Source organism: Ictalurus punctatus, chromosome 17 (genome assembly GCF_001660625.3).
Source record: "Ictalurus punctatus breed USDA103 chromosome 17, Coco_2.0, whole genome shotgun sequence".
NCBI classification, from domain to species: Eukaryota; Metazoa; Chordata; class Actinopteri; order Siluriformes; family Ictaluridae; genus Ictalurus; species Ictalurus punctatus.
The window spans coordinates 24,006,050-24,022,326 of NC_030432.2; the positions used below are offsets into that span (position 1 = coordinate 24,006,050).

The 16,277-nt window shown below is 42.2% G+C and overlaps 1 protein-coding gene across 1 annotated transcript in view; it reads right to left on the minus strand.

Annotated features, from left to right (window-relative positions):
- dchs1a (dachsous cadherin-related 1a) overlaps window positions 1-16,277 on the minus strand; it is a 120,637-nt gene that overhangs the window by 24,380 nt on the left and 79,980 nt on the right. The window contains exons 3-6 of the mRNA XM_053687262.1: window positions 4,176-4,364; window positions 2,514-2,745; window positions 2,109-2,345; window positions 609-1,643 (exon numbers count right to left, since the gene is read on the minus strand). Coding sequence (XP_053543237.1) covers window positions 609-1,643; window positions 2,109-2,345; window positions 2,514-2,745; window positions 4,176-4,364 — 1,693 coding nt within the window. The remainder of the gene's footprint in view (window positions 1-608; window positions 1,644-2,108; window positions 2,346-2,513; window positions 2,746-4,175; window positions 4,365-16,277) is intronic.

The window sequence follows — 16,277 nt, forward strand, 5'->3', positions numbered from 1 at the left end:
TGCCAGAAATGAGCTCCTCGTGCTTCGTTTCATGCTTAAGATGATTAAACGGTATCTTTTACAGACAGAACAAGGTGAGAGCAGCATCAGTGAGCTTGGTATCTAAACATGAGCGTAAGGTATTGGCTACGGGGAATTTGCATTGCACGTTGGGTGGTGAGCAAAATGTAGAGCTAAGTGGGTCTCAGTGCTCGCTGAACTGAAGTGAAGCTCACTTCACTACTCTATTCTTATGAATAACTAAGCGTGTGTGCTCAAATCCACAGCACGTCGGACTGATTGCACCCGCCCCCTACAGGTTGCTGTCTGTTTTGCTTTGATTGCCATAATTAATGTAAAAATATGTCCAGGTTGCTGGCATTTTGTGTCATCTGTTCATTACGATTACATCTCACAGCATCATGTGGTATCCGATGCTGGTCCTGGAGCATAAGTAAAGCATTGGTAGCGATTCTACCGTTTATTTGTAATAGAAAAACACTTTTTAACTGTATTTTTTTATAAAAAAAAGGTATGAGATCTTCCCGGCGGAAAAGCCACAAGCTACTCGCTAAGGTTGGAATGTCGGAGACACTAAAAAGTAGGAAGGTAGAGTATATGATGCTCACCTGTGTGGGAGTTGATCTGAAAATGGCGATCCGGGTGCAGGAGTCGGTAGATGAGGCGGCTGTTGAGTCCGGCATCCCGATCTGTAGCAGGCACCCGGCCGAAGCCTGACCCAGCTGGCAGGTTCTCTCTTACAGCCAGGAAAGCTCTCTCCTGGGTAAAGCGAGGCGAGTTGTCATTTTCATCCATCACTGAAATGCGTACCGTGGCACTACCTGTCTTTTTCAGCTGCCCGTGACCGGATGTGGCGAGGACTGTGAGAAGGTACACCTCTTTAACCTCGCGGTCCAGGGCGCTCTTTACAAACAGCCAGCCACTGTCCGAGACAATGCCAAAGCCTGCTGCGTCTCCATCCGGTTGCAGGTGGTAAGCCAGAGGGACCGTAGCGCCGGATCCGGAAGTGATCCCGCCATCTCTATTGAGTGCACGCACCTGCAGGAAACGGGTGTTGAGCGGCGTGCCCTCCTTCAGCTCCACTCGGTAGCTGAGGGTGTCAAACACCGGCCCTTGGCCGTTCTCAGCCTGCACATGCACCACCAGGGTGAACATGGCACTGAGCTGGGGTGCTCCCATGTCCTTGGCAAGAACCTGCAAATCATAGCGTGGCACTGTCTCATACGACAAACTTGCAATCAGACGGATTTCTCCACTGCTACGGTCCACATTGAAGGTTCTCTGGGCACCACTGGGGAGTAGGTCGAAGGTCAAAGCACCGTTAGGACCAGAGTCAAGGTCCTCAGCCTGAATCTTATAGACCACAGTGCCCATCCTTGTATCATCAAGAAGAATCAGAGATTCAGAAGACGATGGGATGAAGGTGGGAGCGTTGTCATTGACATCCACCACTGTGATATGGACACGGGTTTGACCAAAAGCTGGCGGGTTCCCGCTTTGTGCCTGGACCTCCAGTTCCACAATGGGCTGGAGTTCATGGTCCAGAGGTAGACTCGTTCTCAAAATTCCCGTCTCAGGATCCACTGTGAAATAACCAGTAGGGTCACCAGAGCAGATGGTGTAGGAAACGTCCTTTGAGACCCCTGAAGAGAGAGAGAGAGAGAGAGAGAGAGAGAGAGAGAGAGAGAGAGAGAGAGAGAGGGTGGGGGGGTTGGTGACAGAAAAAGCAAATGAGAATACAAGACCCAGAGCCTGATCAGTCTACAGATGTGTTCAGCACATAAACTCTAAAACCGAAAGTTATTTTTTCATCACGTGAAACCATGATGGAGTACTTTGGACGTCCAAGGAAAATTGTTAAAAAACTTAAGTGGTAAAATGGAATTTATGATTAATGTTGATTCTAAATGAGGTGTGTACAATGGCCCAGAGCCTATTTGTACAAGTGGTGTCGAGTTAAGAAAAAAAAAACGAACACCAGCTTTCATCACACTCGGTCACGCTGTCCAAAGGGACTGATGAACCTACACTGGTATGGACCTATCACGTGTAAGCACTACTATTGCTATGGAGCCTCACAGTAAACACCTTTTCTTCAGCTCACTCACCATTCTTGGTGCTGGCACGTACAGTGCCGACTTGGGTCCCACGCAGGGCATCTTCAGATACAGTGAAGTAATACTGAGCCTGTTCAAACACAGGAGGTGCCACCAGACCAGCCACGATGCTGATGTTGACCTTGGCGTTTACTGGAGCCGTGAGGCCACCCCCATCTTGGGCCGAGACCACCATGGCGATGACTGTGTTTGCCTTCCCATGCAGAGAGCGTGATAATGATATCACTCCTAAAAAATGAAACAGCTCAATTAGCACGAGCTAAGTTCCAGCAACCTTTAAGTCAGACTTCAAACAATGCAGGCTTTTGAAAAGACATTTTATTTTTGTATTTCCTCGCAACTTTTTATACATTCATACGCTACGCAAGATTAAAACCTCAGTGGTGCTGAGCTCACCGGTGTCTTTATTCAGCGTGAAGAAGGGCGAACTTCCCCCAGGTGCGGTACGGTACATCACCCTGCCGTTCTCTCCTGCGTCGGGGTCATGGGCCGTCACCCGGATGACAGAGGTGCCAGGACTGCTCTGAGTGCTCAGACTTACAGCATAGTGCACAGGGTAGAAGGTTGGCCAGTTGTCGTTAACGTCCACCAGGTCAACATGCACGTAGGCAACAGAGCTCAGGCCACCCTGATGGAGGAAAATCAGGCATCATCTTTAATACCTCTTGAACGCTAGCTCGAACCTTACTTTGGCAGAATCAGTAAGACACGGCATTTTATATCTGATTAAAATAGCTTCGGGTTAATGTTCCCTGAAGGCACGGACGTTTTAAAGGTAAAGGTAAATTGATCATTTCTCCAGAGACTACTCCAATCTGTCAGGATAACATGACTACCGTTGTGTGAGCAATGAATACTGCAGAGCCTTCTTCTTTTAGGCAAGGAAGAAAGCAAGGCAAGCCTCCAACTTATTAAATATTACAGCTCTTTAAGGTTCCGCTCTCTGAGATTGCTTTAACATGTCTGCTGCAATTTCCCTTCGCTGCTGCGCAATGATTTTAAGTGTTATTTAGGCTGCCATGGCACAAGATGCTGTGCAACTCTTGAAGCATTACCACGAGACCCATTCCAAGTTTCCTCTTGTGCTTTGCCCCCCCGCCTTCCTAAAGTTTCTTCCTAATAAAAAGCTAGCACATGTCATCTCATATACTGTATGCATACTGTGTACAGTAGAACAACATTTCAAGCCTCCAAGACTAAGATCGGTGGACCTGTCTTTGATTAAAAACACTCCTATCTGTCCTAATCTCAAAGACATTTCGTTATTGCACTCAGACAGTTCATGTTTTCTCAGATAACTTGCCAGATTAGCATAATTATCCAGCTAGCAAGCATTAGCACCATTTGTAAACAGGACTACAAGAACCCCCATGAACCCTATTCGATTGGCTCATGTTAGCTAGTTAGCTAGCTAACAAAATGTCTGAAACGTGCATATATGATTGGCAGGTCATATATATGATTCTTCCAGCTTCCCACTGTTTGACGAATGCACTCGATTTTATTCTAATATTTTGCCAAGCTAGCCAGCATTGATAATTGTAAACATTTATGAACGTGATTACTCAGAAATCCTGTCAGGTTAGCTCATGTTAGCTAGCTGGCTAACAGTCAATTCTAATATTTCATATTTTTAACCTTGCTTAAGCTAACTTCCCGGAAAGATCATGTTGTGTAACGAATTACAGTCTAGCAAGAGGACTGTTTAAAAAAAGGTCGATAAAAAAAAAAAAAGGTCGATTTTTTCGATAAAAAGTCTAAAGACGTCTACAACCTTAACAGCTAAATGTGATTTCCTCACACAGTGAACGTCACATCTCGATCAAGTTTTTGAGTAGCTAGCTATATGGGCGTAATAAAGTAAACATACACTTAATCAATTCAGTTTGTAGTCAGATTCTGGCTGTCAAAATGTTTGTAATGCTCCTACACTGCTTTAAGATGCTAATGCTGTACTTGTGATTGAGACAAGAGTGGTGAAAATATTCAAGTTTTGCTACAACAGTAGCAACAGTAGCTGCATATTTGGTGTTGGTTGATGACGTTGAACTGACTGACCCCGTCCACGGCTGTGACAGTGAAGTCATAGCTGGCAGGGCCCTGGTCACGGTCCAGACTTGCACTGGTGCAGATTTGCCCACTTTCTTTTTTGATGGTGAAGTGAGGATGGGCCAAGCTACCAGGTCCAGATCCCAGCGAATAGGACACGGAGCCAAACGAGCCACCATCGGCATCCCTCGCTTTCACCTGTGGAGTGGAAAGCAGAGACTCAATAAACTTCCCCCAAAATCTAAGCAAAATCAAATGCATGTATTAAAATGACTTAAAGATCAAACATACAGAACAGCAGGGCAGGGAAGGAGACATTTTTGAAGCAGGACCACACAACCTTTCCCACTATTAACCCTGCATAATTAAGCAATTACACTTAAGGGCATTCATCTGTCTTGAACATGCTCTATCTAGACACACACTGCCATACATGAAGACAATTTCTACCTCTCGGGAAGCTAGCAAAGAGGATATGATGACTTTCACAGACTTAGAAATCATGCCAGAGTATGAGGGATGGATGCAAGGTCTGAAGAGACACTTTAGCTGGGTTTTGCTTTGAAATAAATCGCAAAACAACCAGTTTTGTTGAGCTTCAGCCACGTTTTCCGACTACTTATAGCATATAAAAGAGCAAAGTTACTCCTACTTTTTCTAAGCAGTAAGTTTTCTAAGAAATTCTGTAGCTCACCATACGTATACCCTTATATAAGAATATACTGCCCAAACAGACAAAACCTACACATTTAACTCATCTAAACCTACACATTTAAATAATCTAAACCTACAGATTTAAATATGTTTGTTTACACAAACATACTGATGCAGAATCTTTAACATATTCTAATTGATGATTCGAATATTTGCAGCTTAATGTACTTAACAGTCTTCTTCAGGCCCCATGCTATTAGATTATAGCCCACATGTACCCAATATATTTAGATCACAGGCCCATAAGCTAAAGAACAAAGCACAGAACTGCAGGAAGATGAGCTCACGCAGCTGAGATGTTCCCCCTATTAAAAATCTCAGGTCCTGAAGCTCTTTCAGATATTTTACAATCTATCAGGGGGTACTATATTAATAAACACCGCTTTACCACATGCTTAGCCTCCCACGCTAGTGTGATAGAAGTCATAAGCACGGTGACGGTTCCAACCTGAGGCAGCAAAGCGTTCGACGGAGGACGTGCCTCATGGACAAAGCGATTTTCCATGAAGACTTGGCTTGACTAAAGAAAGCACAAGGACAGCTCACTCAGCTCGGGGTCTCTATCTAGCAGAGAATACGAGCTCCTGCACAGCACTCTAGGATAAACATTTCCTTCTGGTTGCTGGCCTGATTGGTGACTACTTCAACTACTTGACAGAAGATATGCAAGGAGAGAAACACAAGTCGTTCAATTTCAGGACTGGCATGTTTCTTTTACTTAGAAAGTTGGCTCGATGGTTATGTGCATATCAAATATTTATGATTCTATGGAGCGATAATGTAAAGCATTATTAGGTTACCAAGGATGAAGGATTAAAAGGCACTCAGGACTGAAAGCTGAAATTGAACATTTCATTCGTACACTATGGAGAAACAGCATCTACATGTTCAACATAGTGGTTTGTGGATAATGGGAATGAAGTGGAGGACACCATTTCAAGGGCATGTTTAAGTGCGTGGTAAGATGGCCTTGATTAAGTCGACTGCCGCTGGAAGCTGAAAGGGCATCCAGAGTTCAGTCGCACACACTCAAACCCAAAGATCTTGTATCATTCAATCATTCTCCGACAATCACTTTATCCTGGTCTCAGTCATGGTGGATCTGGCGGCCATCCCAGGAACACTGGGCACGGGGCGGGAATACACCTTGAATGGGATGCCAGTATATTCACAGGGTATCATGCACACACATTCGCACCAAGGTGGAGTTTAGAATAGCCAGTCTGGCGTTACCCACTGGCATGTTTTGGGAGTCAGGAGGAAAATGGAGAACCGCAAGGAAACCCCATCATACATGCCATCCAACGTTTCATACAGCATATCTCTACAACTCAAAAAAAAAAAAAAAAAAAACCTTTAGGGTGTTAGAGGGAATTTTTTTTTTTTTTTACCCTGGACTCATATTCGGACTCAACAAAAAGCTAAATACATGTGTCTGTACTTTTTGAAAGGTCCGTTTGCATTTGCAAGCATAATAACAGACATATGTTGGCCGGTTCAGAAGTTCAGCAGTGTCTCAATCGTAAGTGGGTCAAATAATCCAGAAACTCTTCTCACGTCTACTTTCCTAAATTCTTACCTAAATCCTTGGTGCTTTACTTGCTTTTCACTCACGCAGTCAGGCTTAAACGCACAACACATGCTGATATGTCGACAGGCACATGCGAGATTTTTCACGCAGAAAACCGTGATTTCTGATCATATCCTGATTCCAACAGGACAAAGGATTTTTTTGTCTGGCCAAATGGTCGTTCGGTCCTTCTCGGTGCGGGTGAGAAATCGAGAGAGTGCTATTGTTGGACCCCCGTGAACAAGCAGCTGTTTCTGCTTTTTTTTTTTTTTTTTTTTTTTTGCAAGTGTGACACAATGAGAACTCTACTAGAGAGGTGAGGGAAGAAATTAGCTGGGGGCTACGTTATCTTAGAAAGGGCTGGACGAAGCCAAAGATAATGTACCGAGTCCTCCGGTTCATGCACCATTTCCCTTTCCTCACTGAAAGCTTAAAACAAAATGCCTTAAGATTCCGGAGACAAACAATGCAGACACTGTAGCTCATACGAAAGCACTGGCACTGGAGGATCGGTGGCGTTCGTCAGAACTCTCCATTACTGGGTCTTCAGAGTGCCAAGGTTTATTTGATTGTTTAGACGAAAACATGAAGTATTTTTTATATCAGGCGAACTTCCAGGAGTCTGGAAGTGTGGTTCTGACAGTTCTAATCAGTGTTTCAGTTGTACATCCAACTGCCAAGCGATATTGCATCATTGGTTTACTGCTACATTCAGAACGGACTCTAAACAAACCAATTAGAAAAGCAAATTCACCGAAATAGCGGCATTCTGCATCCAACACACCCAGAATGTGAATGGATGCTGTGAGCAACGTCTGATGGCCATTACTAGACCGGCATAGCTCCACTTAAATTGGTCCATAAAAAGACACTGAGCCTCATTTATCAAGCCAGATACAGACTGATTTAGGAATATTTAGACAAGAAATATGGTATTCATGAAAATCCAGTTTCAAGTTCTTACAAAAAGTTGTTTTTAAAAAAAAAAAAAAAAAAAAAGTTTATTCATGTTTTTTTTATTTTTTTTAAAAAGTTAATTCAATAATAGTTTCATTTAGAATATAAGGAGACCAATTCATTTGAAGCGCGATTAATCAGCTTCAAATGATAATAATTGGTGCAAATTGATGACATTTTAAATACAGATTACATTGTAGAGTTTAAATCGTTGGATTTATATCACACCCACGAACGTTTGTGAAATGGTTCATATTAATGACGCGAAAGAAAGCAATCCAAAATGAATCCATAAATGAAGACAAATAAGAATAGCTATGCAATCTAAGCAAAACTAGTAGTGCCCTATATCTATCCATCCATCCATCCATCCATCCATCCATCTTCTATACCGCTTTATCCTTTTCAGGGTCACGGGGAAACCTGGAGCCTATCGCAGGGAGCATGGGGCACAAGGCGGGGTACACCCTGGACAGGGTGCCAATCCATCGCAGAGTGGTGCCCTATACCGATGAATTAATATAAATATAATTGGTAGCCAACACGCTGCAGTGGCTGAACTGAATTACTGGAAGATGCAGCTTAGGAAGTGCTCTTTCGCCATTTTGTTGGAACTTTCTTGGAATCTTTAGTATTGTACGGCCATAAACATCCACAAACATCTTTACTAAAAGACTGATGAGGACCAAAGTCTTTTGGTCTGTTTTTCTTAGACCGCTGTATTCCTTTTGTTTAGCCCGTACTGAGGTTGCTGGAGTGTGCGTGACCACAATATGAATCGTTTCCATATCTTTGAAGCGACATATTAAAAAAATGTTCACACAGGCCAAAAAGACGTATGTCAAATGTCTTTGTACTCACTGGATCAAGCGCAGTACAGCTATATCACGTCGTATGTGCTGTATGATGTTTTCAGTAGGACATCGATCCACTATTGCATTGGTATGAAATCGAGTATTATCTCGGATGTGAACCACATGGAGCATTACGTCAACGCGACAGAGGCAGTCAGTAGCGCTGGCTATGTGTGATGTTCAACAACAGGAAATTACAAAATACACACAGCCATCGGAGAGTGTATTGGCACCATTTCAAAAATGACATAGCCTCCCCATGAAGTAAAACAGAGAACGGTATGATGAGAGAAATAAAGCGCAAAAGTGTTTTTGCTGAAAGATTATAATTGTACTGTTCCACGAACACAACATCAGTATGGTTTGTATATATCAAGTGTACGAATGCGTATATACTGTAATGAATAGAATGTATACAAATAATATAATTCCCACCCAAGGCTCAGATTAAGGGCAATGTGACAGGATAGAAAGGGGAAGCCTTATCCGTTGTCCATTACTGTTATTCTGCAATGTCCTAATGTCACCTATTGGTAACATTTTAACAAGAAAGTTTGAGAAGTTGTGATTTGGCACAGCACATTTGGCTTAGGAGGAGGTGTCGAAAAGCAAGCGTTTTATTGATAATATAACGATGTGTTTGGGGCAGCCTTCAGGAAATGTAAAGTGAACACTACGGCGAGATCTGTAGACTTTTAAAAAGAAGGAAAGAAAACAAACAGGTATAATAATCAGGTATGAACACCAGTATCGATCCTGTGAAGAATGATTGACGTAAGTTCATTCATTAAGTCGTTCAAGTAACAGCTTTATCCTGGTCAGGGTCGTGGTAGAGCCATAGTGTATCCTGGGAACACTGGACACACTAAATGAGGGACACTAGTCCACCACATGACAATGGGGTAAGTTTTAGTTTATAACCTCAGAGTATGTGAGGTTACATATGGTTTGGATAGGTATTGGCTGCGTAGGTTTTCCTCATGCACCTAAATATTGCATATGAATTGCGTACATGTATTGCATACATATGAAGCTGGTTCTCACGTGAAGCGAAGAAAGATCAAAGACCAGTTCTAGCACATTCTTCACTCAGAGTGAATCTTATGAACAAAGCCAAGCTGGCTGACAGTGAACAATGCTCTTCACTATCTCAATATGGCTTTTTATTACAGCTATTGGTCAAATTCCGTGACTCAATACAGGTACTGAATAACTGCATATATGATCGATGGCTTAAGACAAACGCTATCAAATGACACATAAAATTGACATTTTGTAGTAATTTTCACAATTTAAACGAGAAAAAAAAACCAACCCAAAAAACAGATCATTCACATGAAAAAAAAAAAGTAAGTACACCCCAACATTTACCACACCTTTAAATCCATAAAATTAGAATCAGGTGTTGAAGATCGGGTGCCAGTGATCACAACCTGCTTAGAGAGTGCAGGAGGAACCGGTCTTGTTTAAACCTCTCAGAGCTAGTGTCTGGACTTCCCTTTGTTATTGAGGTGCGTGGTATCATCATGCCGAGATCTAAAGAGTTCTGTAAGGCCTTCAGAAAAAAAGTTTGTAGACGCCTATGAGTCTGGCAAGGGATTTAAAAAGATCTCCAAATTATTTGAAATATATCGTTCCGTATAAGGAACAATTACAAACGCACAGATTTCAAACGACTGCAAGTTTGTCCGGGACTGGCCGTCCGAGCAAATTCAGCCCAAGACCAGGACGTCTGAAGCAAAAAGAAGTCTCCAAGAACCCCAAAATTTCATCACAGGATCCACGAGTAAATCTAGGACGTGTGCCAGGAAAAAGCCTTTGCAAGCCTATAGTTTGCCAATGAGCATATATGCAAAGGCCTTTTAGAATACTGTTCTCTGGACAGACGAATCAAAGATAGAGTTGATTGGCCACAGTAACAGCAGACATGTCGGCGCAGACCAAAGACAGCTTTTCGGGTGAACCAACTGTGAAGCACGGTGGTGGAAATGTTATAGTTTGGGGTTGCTTCACCGCTTGCATTCATTGATTCAACTATGAATTCATCATCATATCAAAGAGTTCTTAGAGATAATGTGAGGCCACCTGTCCAATAGTTGAAGTTGAACCGAAAGTGGATCGCTCAACAGGATAATGATCCTAAGCACACACTAGCAAATCCACCAAGGAGTGGCTCAAAAAGAAGAAATGGTGGGTGGCCGGATTTGAAACCGGCAGAACGTGCAAGAAAACCCTCGAACATCTTGCAACTGAAAGAATATTGCACGGAAGAGCGGTCAAAAATTCCAGCAAGCCGATGTCAGAGACCGGAGGACGATTACGCAAAACGTCTACAAGGAGTTATTTTTGCTAAAGGGGGCAATACTGAATACTGAATTCTGAGGCCAAGAGTGTACTTACTTCGTCCACAGAAGAATATCACATCTGTTGATAATTCTTTTGAATAAGTGATTAAATGCTAATTTTCCTTGTTGCTTTGTTCAAGTATATAAACTTTATTAACAGGCTCTGTTTAAAAGAGGATCAAAAAGGCAACAATTTCCATGGGGTGTACTTGTTCTTCTACGTGACTCTCTCTCTCTCTCTCTCTCTCTCTCTCTCTCTCTATCTATATATATATATATATATATATATATATATATATATATATATATATATATATATATATATATATATATATATATATATATATATAGATAGATAGATAGATAGATAGAGGCATATATATTATATATATATATATAATATATATGCCTCTCTCTCTCTCTCTATCTATATCTATATATATATATATATATATATAGATAGATAGATAGATAGATAGATAGAGGCATATATATTATATATATATATATATATATATATATATATATATATATATATATATATATATATATATATATATATATATATATAAATAAAAAGACAGAGGTACAAGAGGACAAAGGTACATGTGTATATTGGATAATGTTGATTAGTTTAAAAAAAACATGAGTTATCGCAGCTGTTTGCTAGACTTTCCCTCTCTAACTCTCACTTTCTCTGTCTCACTCTCTGGCATAAGATCAGAGAGGCAGTGAGTCAAGGGGGAAGCTGGGATACCTCCCACTGTCCGCTGCCTCCCTGACCGTCGACAGGAAGGAAAGCAGCAGGTCTCTGCAGCAACTCAGAGCTATGGAGCTGAAGCAGTTCTGACACAGCACACACACAGACGTATTGGAGAGGGCTCAAACAATTTTACGTAGGAAAACCCAGCGAAAGCACGAGGGCATGAAAGATTCACATAATGCGGAGAGAATCAAGTCAAACACCTCCCCTAACAAGGTAGAAAACATACGATAGAAATGATAAACGACTCTGTTATGCAACTTGTGAATAGAATGGGGTTGTTGTTGTTTTGTTTTGTTTTTTTCTCCCCTGAGCTATGTGCGAAAAAGCTCTCAAAACACTCTCAAACAGCACTTTTGGCTAACAATACACTTCCAGCAGAGTGTGACTGGATGAGAAAGTCTTGGATAAATTTGCAGTTTTTTCCCCCATCCATATTCAAAACAAATTTAGTTTACCTCTCAGAAAGAACAAAGAAAAATGACTGCTGAGCAAAACAAGAAATTCCTTCCTTTACATCGCGAGAGGATTTGTGTTGTAGAGGATCACCGGGCTACATATCAAGCTAACATTACACAGAAATTCTCAGAGACGTGCTTCCAGTACTCCATCTATCAATCGCCAATCGTCAATCCTCTGATCTGCAGAGGTCTTTCTTCATCTTTTATGTCCTCTCTTTCCTCTGACCAGAATATAATCCAGAAATGGGCACGATCTGGCGCTTTTGAGTTAGCACTCAATATTTCTCCATAATATCTTCTATATAATAGATCAGCGTGACATCAGCGGAGCCGTCCTCCAGATTTGTGGAGTGCTTGGCGCCTTCCAGATGTCTATTAAAAAGATTCTCCTGTATTAAGACATCTCTGTAAAACATCATATACATGTCAAAACCGCTGAGCGTCTTTATTCGGTTCATGAGCAGTGCAACCTGGGTTGAATCTCAAATATATAACCGTGTGAGCCACTGGCCAAGACGCGATCATCATCGTCATCACGCACTGACCGACCGGTCCATTCTGGAATGGAGTCCAAATGCCTCCGTGAACACTGAGCCAAAAGTTAAAGAATGGCTATGGATTCAGGGGATATAATCTGAGCTTTAACAGGAGTACAGAGATATAAAGAAATGCATTTCACGAGTGGCTGATGCCCCGGGTTTGTTACATAAACTATTAATCAAGATTTAATAGGATTTGATTAAAATTCAACACCACAGTCAAAAAGGATTAAATCTGAGCACTGGATTTGTTCCAAATGCTGTCTTCTTCAATCAACTAGATTGAGGGCATATTTTATTTTAGATCAGGCAATGCAAAAAGTGCTATTTAAAAAAAAAAAAAAACCCTCTAGAGAACCCAGGTGTGAGTAGGTCTTAGAGGAGTCAGACATTAAAAATAACAAAGTCTGTACGCATCGCGGCTTTTCGTCTCTCACCTTGACGTGGTGCAAGGTGCAAAAGTCTGGCAGTAGAAGAGAAGAGTGCTAATTCAGCGTAACCAGACGTAAGTACAAGGAAGAGCACAGACAGACATAGGAATAGGGTTTCCTTCTCGCCTGTCCTCCTCTCATGTGAGGTTTGTCTTTCAGCCGGGCCTGCAGCTGGAGCCAATTAAAACGCTGGACAGTGTATGGAGGAAGGGCGTGTTGTGTTTTGTTGTTCTTTTAAAAAAAAAAAAGCAGGGTGTAGAGCAAGAAAAGAAGTTATGGAGGAAAGAATCAACACCAAATCAAACTGAAGGAAAATGCACATAAACCTACATGCCGTGGCCAGTACATCCCGAAGGGTACCTAAAAGAAGAAGTTAGGGCAGCTTAAAAATGACCAGCCAAAGAAAATCCACTCATACATCTCAACTCAGGCATCAAGTTGTCCACCACCACAGACAAATTTCTCCCAAAGTCTTTCCTTTGGCAGGGTATATAACCAAAACCGAAAGCTCCAGTGGGAAGGTACGCTGACAAGCGCTTCCACTGCATCAAGCATGACAGAGGCAGCATGAAAAGTCACCACCACCACCATCTCGGTCTCGCGCTGTGCATCTCCAATTACTTTCCAAACGTTAAAGGGAAAAACTCATTTCTGGCTCTTTTACACCAGCGTGCTGATCAGGGGCTTAGTTGCTGGAATAAAACAAAAAATAGCACTCTTGGGGAAATTGCTATGTTTCATTTGTGGCCTTGCAGGGCACTCACTTTAAATAACAAATCCCTGAACAGATGTGGATACTGCTATTACGGGTCAAGAATGGAAGTATGTGTGTGTGAGGGAGTGCTGGTGAAAGGTTGGCTTGCCATCTAACTGGGTGTAATATTTCCACGGCTCGTGAAATTGTTTGCTATTATATAGCCGGCACAGTCTGACATGTGGTTTAAATCATTAATCTTTGCGCTTATCTCCACAGCTTGATGGGGCAGGGTTAGAAAGAACGGCTTCAAAAATCAACTCCTCCATGTCCATCCAAGGTGCTATACGTGACCGGGACTACGTTTTGAAACTTTGGGTTAATAGCACCAGTGCTTGCGTACCCACTTTTATTTCTAATTCGCTGTCAGAGCAAATCTTTCTTGTGTAACAATCATGTGAGTCTACTGGGTAAGGACTAGCAGGGAGATCTTAAAACTTGTAAATGGGAGCGACCTTTACGATGTTAAAGACGGGCTATAGTTAAGACTCTTGGTTAAGTACGGTCGAATTTTAAACGTTGCAGTGCTACGGCCCTGTACGTTTTCACCTTATTATCAGAGATTTAAAGAACTTATCTATCCAGTAGCTGAAAACAAGACAAAGCAACACGTCTATTCTAACGGATAAGACTTTCGTGGGTTAAACAAACACCGATTGCTTTATAACAAGATTATTCGATCCAAGATCACATTCTTTGGAACGATGGCTTTAATTTTACTCTACGTGGGCTGATGGATCAATTTCGCTGGATACACAACTAGGAGTTTGCCCTTGATAGAATCTGCTCTGCTGCTAGAGTGGCAGTCTGTTACCACAGCTCTGGGTCTTGTCAGGGTTTTAGTTGGTGTCTATTTTGTTTTCACTGGTTTTATAAGTTTGTTTTTACTGTTGGACCGTACAGCATGTTCTTATTTGGTTGCCGCTTTCCGCACGTACTGATCTTCATTTGTCCTTTATTTGCTTTGTTTGGCCGATAGACGATTATTCTTACTGCATGCCTGGCAAAGTACCAATCGGAACTAGCACCCCGATTTCAATAAATTGCATCCATCCATCCGTCTATCCATCCACATCACAAAAAGTGGATTGTTTCGAATAAGTGATTAGATGTTGATACTGAATCATCATTACACATGATAGAGATACAGACTGTTGTGTTAACTTTTTAAATTGTTTAAGTTGTCAAACTTCAATCATGGGCAGCCAGGATTGGTTGAAATTACTGTGGGAGCAGTCAGGATTCAATAAACTTTCTGCAAGAGTGGCCTGGATTGGTCAATCTTATAGTGGGAGTGGGTGGGCTTGGATAAACTTCCGTTGGGAGCAGGCAGGATTTGTCAAACTTGCTGCAGGAGTGGATGGGATTGGTTAAATTTACTGTGGGAATGGGTGAGATTGGTCAAATTTCCTGGGGGGGCGCAGGTGGGATTGGTTAAATTTACCGTGGGTGTGGTTGGGATTGGTTACACTTACTGAGGGAGCAGGTAGGATCGGGTAAATTTTCTGCAGGAGTAGCATGGATTGATCAAACTTTCTGTGGGAGTGGGGAGAATTCGTCAATTTACAGTGGGAACAGGTGGGATTAGTCAAATTTACCGGTGGACTTGGGCGGAATTGGTCACATTTACTGCAGAAGTGGGTGGAATTTGTCAAACTTTCTGCATATGTGGGCGGGATTGTTCAAACTTTTTTTCCGGGGCAGCTTGGAATGGTCAAGCCTTCTGCGGGAGCTGGTGGGATTGGTCCAGATTGTCTGCAGGACTGTACCAAAAAGAAAAAAAAACAACAGTCCAGTGCACACATCTAATTTTCGACAGCTCAGACTAATCTACTTAGACTAATCTCACTTCTGTCTATCACACAACATCAGCAGATTTCCGATAACACCATGTTTCAGTGTTGTACTAATGCACTCTGCTGCTATTTACGATGCTGCGTGTAAAACCATGCGCAGGCTTTTCTGGAGCATGACCGAGCTAGGGCTCGCAGCTTTGGGGAACATGAGCGAGAAGGGAGAGGAGGATCTATTATAAACTGTACACTGTGGGGACTACATTGATGTGGCTTATGGCAGCGCTGTGCTACTTGAATTGGCTCCTCGAGGTTTTACAGAATGCCTGGGCCCACAGAGCATGGCATGCACAAACACAAACCACTTCCTGCAATCCAGTGCCCACGTAAACTGCATTTCTCGCTTGATGTGCAGCTTGTGTATGACAGTAGGGTTTTTCCCAAGACGGGAACGGATTTGATATGGCCGTCTTATCAACATACAGGCTAGAAGCAAAAAAAGGTACCGATCAGAACTCGTACTCGGGCTCTCACGTGACAAGAAAACAGTGACTGGATGAAAATGAGTATAGGCAATAAATTGGTGGATATTTAATAATCAGAAACATTCTGTAAAATCCCATTTTCGACAAGATATTTAAGAATGGCCATCCTACTAAAAAGTGTCAAATTGTGAGTAACCCTTATGATGCAGACTGACTTCCATCTGTAGTGTGATGGGTCACCGCTTCCCAAACCTTAATTCCAAATATCTCCACTGGGGTATGTTCATTAGACTATCTGCATCTGGTTAGTACTCCAAATATTCATAACTGTATTTAACTTGGCTTTAAACCCAATGTTGCCATGGCCTAAACATGAAGAGGTTGAGAATTGACAGTTCCTCAACCTTAGCTGGACTTAGTCCTCACTGGACTTCACAATTGGTCT